This window comes from Gregarina niphandrodes, assembly GCF_000223845.1.
Source record: "Gregarina niphandrodes unplaced genomic scaffold scaffold00088, whole genome shotgun sequence".
Taxonomy (NCBI): domain Eukaryota; phylum Apicomplexa; class Conoidasida; order Eugregarinorida; family Gregarinidae; genus Gregarina; species Gregarina niphandrodes.
Genome location: NW_011645853.1, coordinates 3,139 through 9,976, shown reverse-complemented (window position 1 = coordinate 9,976; position 6,838 = coordinate 3,139). Strand labels below are relative to the sequence as shown.

General features: G+C 51.6%; 3 protein-coding genes across 3 annotated transcripts; all 3 read left to right on the top strand.

Annotated features, from left to right (window-relative positions):
* Positions 1-27: 27 nt before the first annotated feature.
* GNI_193460 (hypothetical protein) lies at positions 28-507 on the top strand (the record flags this gene model as incomplete). The annotated part of the gene is made up of 1 exon (XM_011135385.1): positions 28-507. One exon carries the CDS (start codon positions 28-30, stop codon positions 505-507), a length of 480 nt encoding a protein of 159 aa, XP_011133687.1.
* Positions 508-1,234: 727 nt separating this feature from the next.
* GNI_193450 (hypothetical protein) lies at positions 1,235-2,620 on the top strand (the record flags this gene model as incomplete). Its single annotated transcript, XM_011135384.1, has 1 exon — positions 1,235-2,620. One exon carries the CDS (start codon positions 1,235-1,237, stop codon positions 2,618-2,620), a length of 1,386 nt encoding a protein of 461 aa, XP_011133686.1.
* Positions 2,621-6,441: 3,821 nt separating this feature from the next.
* GNI_193440 (hypothetical protein) lies at positions 6,442-6,596 on the top strand (the record flags this gene model as incomplete). Its single annotated transcript, XM_011135383.1, has 1 exon — positions 6,442-6,596. A coding segment is annotated over one exon (155 nt), but the record flags the coding sequence as incomplete, so codon positions are not given.
* Between the last annotated feature and the right edge of the window lie 242 nt (positions 6,597-6,838).

Sequence of the window (6,838 nt, the reverse complement as noted above, 5' to 3'; positions counted from 1 at the left end):
CCCACTCATGCTACTGAGAAGCCCACCATGACTGTTACGGCTCGTCCCACTCATGCTACTGAGAAGCCCACCATGACTGTTACGGCTCGTCCCACTCATGCTACTCAGAATCCCACCATGACTATTACGGCTCATCCCACTCAGAAGACCACCATGACTGTTACGGCTCATCCCACCACTCATGCTACTGAGAAGCCCACCATGACTGTTACGGCTCGTCCCACTCATGCTACTGAGAAGCCCACCGTGACGGCCCCTACCCGTGGGACTAGGATTCCGCATTGGAGTGATATGACTATTACTGTCAGCACCGGATCTGCCAGCAGCACACAGGCGGAGTGCGGCAGCACAGATGAGTGCGCCGGGACGACTAAGCCGGCGCACGAGTGCCGGTCCAGCGACTGCGACACTCCCTGCGGCCGCGGTGCCTGCGGCAATGAGGATCATGGTATTGATCTGGTCATCCACGACCAGCCGAAGAAGATCAGAATCGCTGTTGATAACTAAACCGCGAAGGTGCTCATAAAGTAGGCAGGATCTTAAGATTCGTCTGCCGACGGAAGGCACGCACGCATTAGCAGGCAACCAAATGAGGATAAGGCAGAGGTTCACATTTTTTGGCACAAGAAGGTATATACACGGGACGAGGTATTTTTTGAGTGCCTAGATAAACAGCGCGATGATGACGACGAGATGCTGGTGTGTCAGCATCTACAGGTATGAGTTTGTTATGAGGTGCTGATTACAGGGCTGGATGGGATAGACGTTTTGTGTGCCGTGAAGTGCGGGACACGGTGAGAAGAGGTTTGTAAAAGCATCAGGACGTCACGGCGACTGTACGGAATGCGTTCCCCTGCCATGGAGCCACCTGGAAAGGATTCCAGTGCAGCTCTTGGAAAGGATTTTATTGCAGCTTTTGGTCGAGAGTAATCTTTAGTGTTTCGTGTGCGTGCCAAGTTGCGTGGGTTGAGAGTTCCCTTCGTGATCGTAGCGGAGGTGGCACGAACAGATGATGTCTGGGGATTGGGTGGGAGGGTATGATCTGGCCTTTATCGCAATCCCTTTGAGTGCAGGTCTGGGTAAGCCGGGTGTAGGTCGTAACCAACTAGAAGGGTACCAACTCTCGGTGAAATCAAATCAAGGTAGGATTCACCCGCTCGAGACAGCTCAAGGTTATCGAGTGTGCATTTGTTTTGTCCTGGGTAAAAAAGGGTTAGCAGTGGGGGTTTTAGTAATGAGAAATTTAACTGATTTTACGGTGTTACTTGGAGTGGTTTCTGCAGGCAGTTGCATTGCGCCTAATGTGGTGGGGCTGAGCGGATGTTCAGTGTGTGGTGCATCCGAGTTGGATGGTAAGTCATGTGTGCGAGGCGAAGGTACCGGCAAGCGGTATTTAACTTGTTACGGGTCGGTAGCGCAGTGTTGTAATGACCCCGAGGTTTTGAATAACCTTACGCCGAAGAACTGCATTGCTGACTTCAATAGCTCGCGATGCGACAAGTATGTCACACGCAACAATATGTACTCGAACGCAGCGTGTCAAGATGACTGTCGAGTTCTTCTGGCGGGTGGTCACGACCCTGAAAAGGACGATGATCTCCAAGCCAAGTGTCAGTATGAGCATTTTGAAGTTGACAACAACAGCGTGGTTACCTCTGGTGTCTGCTTCAACAGCTGGGTGCACGGCTACAGCGAACCGGAGACTCTATCGGGCTACAAAGTGATCGAAGACGTCAACACGCCCGCCCTGTGCCAAGCAGAATGCCAAAACGACCCTGAGTGCGTCCGATTCTTGTGGTCCTTTGACTCCGTCAAAAGTAGTAAATTCGACCAGCCCAGAAGGTGCCACCTCAAGAACGCCACCCAGGTGGAGACGGCCTCTGCAATAGTCTACACGTCCATCGACAACCCCCGAAACTTCGATGAAGATTACTGCAACACTCAAATGAGCATCGAGTGCTGGACTAATCACTATGAGTGCGCACCCTGTCAAGACGGCAAGAAACACTGCATCTGGAAAAGCTCCAAGCACGTCGCCGGCTGGAAATATTGCCCGGATCATGACTCCTGCGCCGTACCTGCATTCGACTCCACGACTCCGGAACCTGAAGCAACTACATCCCAACTCACGACTGCTGCCACCACTACACCGAAACCGACCACTACACCGAAACCGACCACTACACCGAAACCCACTACCACTACACCGAAACCCACTACCACTACCACAACCCATAAGACCGTTACCAAACCTCGGAAGACCACTGCCATGACCCAACCGGCCGCTTCGCCCACTACCATCGCCACTACCATGGCCACTACCCTGGCCACTGACGACACCACTGCTAAGACCCCAAAGACCACCGCCAGAACCCAGCCGGCCACTTCCCGCAAAACTACTGCAGAATGCTCTACACAAGGAGACTGCGACACTCCTGCAACCACGGCGAATGAGTGCCACGACAGTATATCACCAGGGTGCAAACCAGATCATAAGGAGTGCGGACACGATGATGACTGCAATCGTAACTGCGGCCACGAGGGATGTGGCGAAGACCGTGGAATTGCGCTTGTAATTCACGATCAGCCCAAGAAGGTTAGGATTGCAATCGACAACTAATTTCAACCTCCGTCACGACCTGTGCATTCCAGTCCGGGGTTGTTACCTTGTGCGCAAGACAACCGGGATTTAATAATAATTAATAGGATTTAATAATAATTAATCGGATTTAATAATAATTAATCGGATTTAATAATAATTAATCGGATTTAATAATAATTAATCGGATTTAACAGACAAGGACAATTGACGACTGCACTTGTTGTGTGGCATGTCACATCTTCCTCAGCGGTCGCGGCTCCTTCAAGAGTAGGCCTCGGTTCAAAGAATGATTCAAGGTTCAAAGAATGATTCAAGCTTGACAATGATAGAACTGCTTTTTTGTTACTCTAACCCAGCTGTCGTAGAATCTGCTGTCAAATGTTGCTGGGTATCAATTCGTGTAGGGGTCTGAAACCTTGAGGATGTGTTGCGTGACCACGGATCGGTGAATGGGTAGAGCTCACGTAGCGATTCCGTTTTGTCTCGTGGAACACGTTTTTTGTTTGTGGAAAACGTCGTCGGGTAAGGGTGAAGCCTGTGACCAAGCAACACGCGTTTGCGTGCGCGCTATTGGCGCTGCCTCCAGTCGTGAAATCACGGCTGCGGGTGCCCGGCAACCATCAAGAACGTTGGTGCCAACGCCCTTGATGGTGAAGGGGCTGAGGGTTCACATGGCTTCAGGAAGTCACTTGTGATCCCGTGTGCCGCCAGCGATCGCTGGTGGTTCGAAATGTGATGTGGCGATAAAAGTCGTTCTCAGTACATCGAAGTGCCGGTTCCTGGTGTAAAATTATTATGCCTGGAGTCGACATTGGGCAGGACCTAGCCCTACCCCCCAGCTACAAACGCATTCCGGGAAGGACAGCCCAAGGCTACCATGCCCGCTGTTGCTCGAAGGTTGACGTGCAGTTAGTTTTTTACCCATCAATGGCTTGAACTGTCTTAAGCAATGCGCTCAAATACCTCAGCTAGGGGACACCGCTGTTGGGCTGTCGTTTATATATGTTGTGGAACCATTGGTTTTCTGCCGGTGACGGCTAACATCAGATATATACCTGCGGCGCTCTGAATTATGATGTTTGGAGACGTACACCGCGTGGACTAACAATAGCGTCAAGTCGGAATGATTATTGGTCTTAATGTATCTTGGAGATACATTAAGACTCCTGGAGAGTGCGGTGATTCGATTCGTTTAGTTGAGGTAGGTGTGGTGGGGCGTTGATGTGTTTGACTTTCAGCATGGAAGTCACGTAGTGGTGGAAGTCACCTTTGAACTCTGTTCCGCTGTCCGTGTATACTTCGAAGGGTATCCCCAACGCTCCTACTACACTTTCTGCAAACAGGTTGCGCGTTACCGCACCCGTCTTCGCCAACGTTACTCTAGCTACGAGTTGTGGGGCGAGTAGCGAGTTGTGTGGTCTATACACACTAAGATGTAGTATTCCTGCCTTTGGAATGCTCTAGGGCCCATATAATCCGTGTTTACTCTACTCATGAAGAAAGACTGCTCCCACGTGCCTTCGTGTGTGGGCGGGCGGCAGGTTACGCACGGGAAGATTGCGGGCACAGATGGCGCACTCTTGGACGAAGTGCTGTGCGAACTCCTTTGACCGTGGCCACCAAAACAGTTCGGACATATTCCTGTGGGTCTTAGTGACGCCTTGATGTCCGCCGCGCTCTCCCATATGGTACCAAGAAGTCAGCTTAGACCTGAGTCAAGTCAAAACGTACAACTTTTTGGTCTTACGGTGTTCGTAGAGGCCGTCTTCTCTTTTGAGGAGGTTTTGCAACTCATCTACGGGGATGTCGTCGTCCTTCACAAGGCACTCGTTGCATGACGGTAGCTGGCTGACCTCGGCGAAGTGGACTGCAAACGGTCGATTAGCGAAGTTCATAGCATCGAGGTCCCGATCGTCGTCCTGGAGCCTAGACAGGGCATCGGCGACGTTGTTGTTGTCTCCTGGGATGTAACTGAGCTTTAGGTCGTATTGCTGGAGGAATAGAGCCCATCGACCTACCTTGCCTGTGTCAGCCTTCGCCAGGAAAGTGAGATTGCGGTGGTCGGAAAGGATCAGGGTGGGTCTTAGCCATACGTAAGGGTGCCACTTGGTCACAAAGTATTCGACCGCCCACAACTCTCTTTCTCTCGCGTCCCAATTACGTTGAGCTTGGGTGAGCCTTTGCGACCGTACTTGATCACTTCCAGCCGCCTGCGTTCTTAGGTATCGTATCCATCCAGACAAGGTTACGATCCCAGAAAGCAAAGAGCACGATATACGAGAGCGTCTACGCAGCAAGAACGTCAAAGATGTTATCCGCGCCACACACCAATTGGGTTATTGCAAGGTAATCGTATCTCCGTCCCAAAGGAACTCGGCTGTCAAACTACGGCAAATCCTAAGCAACGTCGGTCACTTCACGCAAGTCGCCGGGGACCTACGTAAGGCCCTGGATACGAGTTGGGAGCGACCAAGGGAACCGCCATGGCAGGCCAGGAGACTGGAAATATACGTCGACGCCTCAGACAAAGCTGCTGGGCTGCACGTCCGATATAGCGGCGATTGTGTGTTGGAAGAATCGCTTCCGTTAACTCATACCGTGACGAATCTCGCCCCATTCAAGCAGATACATGGTGCGTACAAGCTTTTAACAAAGTACAGAAGCCTGATACGACACATCGACGACGCATGCGAGAAAGTCATTTTAACGAACAACCTGAGATTGTATCAAGGATTGAAGCGCACGGAAGAACCACGCAACGACTTGGAGATATACGCGGCTCGAATCAGGCAACTATACAAGGCCAGATTTGAGTACATCCCTGGAGGCCAAAATCCGGCCGATCCACGGCCGCGGAGGATGTGTGACGCGCGGATTGGCATTGCTTACGGATGAGTATGTTTTGTCGTTGATGCAGAGCAAGACCCCGCCCGCTCAATGAGAACAGGACTGCTGACGACTTCGCGGACCTAGAGGACCTATTGCAATGGATGATGACGAAGAGCAGGACAAGCCAGAAACTACGTAAGAAGGGCAGCGAAAGAGCCTACCCTGCGGTAGCTGTTGGTGACAGACTGGCCTCGGGGGCAAGCGGATGGGATCAGGTTTTTTTTTGGTTGAATGCTACAGGTGTCCTTCACAAGAAAGGCCACAGGATTAATGTATGCCAGACGAAAGACTTGGAGTGTACCAACTGCCACAAGAGGGGTCACGGGACAAAGGATTGTCGAGTGCGGGTGTTTGACAGCAAGTATGGCAGCCTGGGAATCGAGATGTAGACACGGGCGCAACTACGTCTATCACGAGTACCGACCTGGCTCGTCAGTTGGGTTTAGCGAGGAGCTAAAGGGCGATGAGTTGATACTGGGGGTACCGGACATGATTGCGCTAGGCATCTTTGATGCGTGTTAGTGTCAGTTCCATGTGGAAAGCTGTTACAAGGTCGATGTGGTTTCACTCCTCTTCTCACTTGCCAACAAGCGCAAACGAGCTCTGGAGTTGCCAGAGGAACAGATAGACGACGTGTTGACCATGGGCGTAATACAACCTAGTAAGTCGTCATGGGGAGCGAGGCCCGTGTTAGTGTGCGAGAAGACTGGTGAGTGGAGAATCTGTATTGACTGCCGAACGTTGAACAGGGGAATGACCTTAAAGGCCTGTGGCTGTAGCTGTGGGAGCAACTACGGCTGGCGGCGGGTCACAAGTATTACGTGTGTCTGGACTGTAATCATGGCTTTTGGAACGTCGACAGTTTACTGCGTTTGGGTCGCATACGGGCACACTCGAATTACCGTGATTCCGTTTGGTGTCAAGAACTCACCTATCCTGTTTCACAGGTGATGGATCGCGTCTTCGAAGGCCTCATAGGCAACAATGTCAATGTGTACATTGACCATATTGTCGCGTACGCTGATGATTTGGAAACGTGTTTGGGCGTCTGGACGAGGCGTCATCTTAAGCTGAAGAAGACCTCAAGAGACCCATTCCTCAGTTCGTCAGTAGACTCACAACCGACGTCAGCGACCAGGCGATTGGCGCTGTGCTGGAGCAGAGGCAACCCGGGGATGTGTTCGTATCGAATTTGGTAGCAAAAAGCTGGACGAGTGTCAACAGTGGTGGGACACGCGAGAAACAGAGTTGTACGCCGTGATCCCTGGTGTTGAGGACGTGCGGAACAGCCAGAAGATGGAGGGTTGCTCCCTCCCAATGGGTGTTTGAAGATGAGGGCTTCGCGAA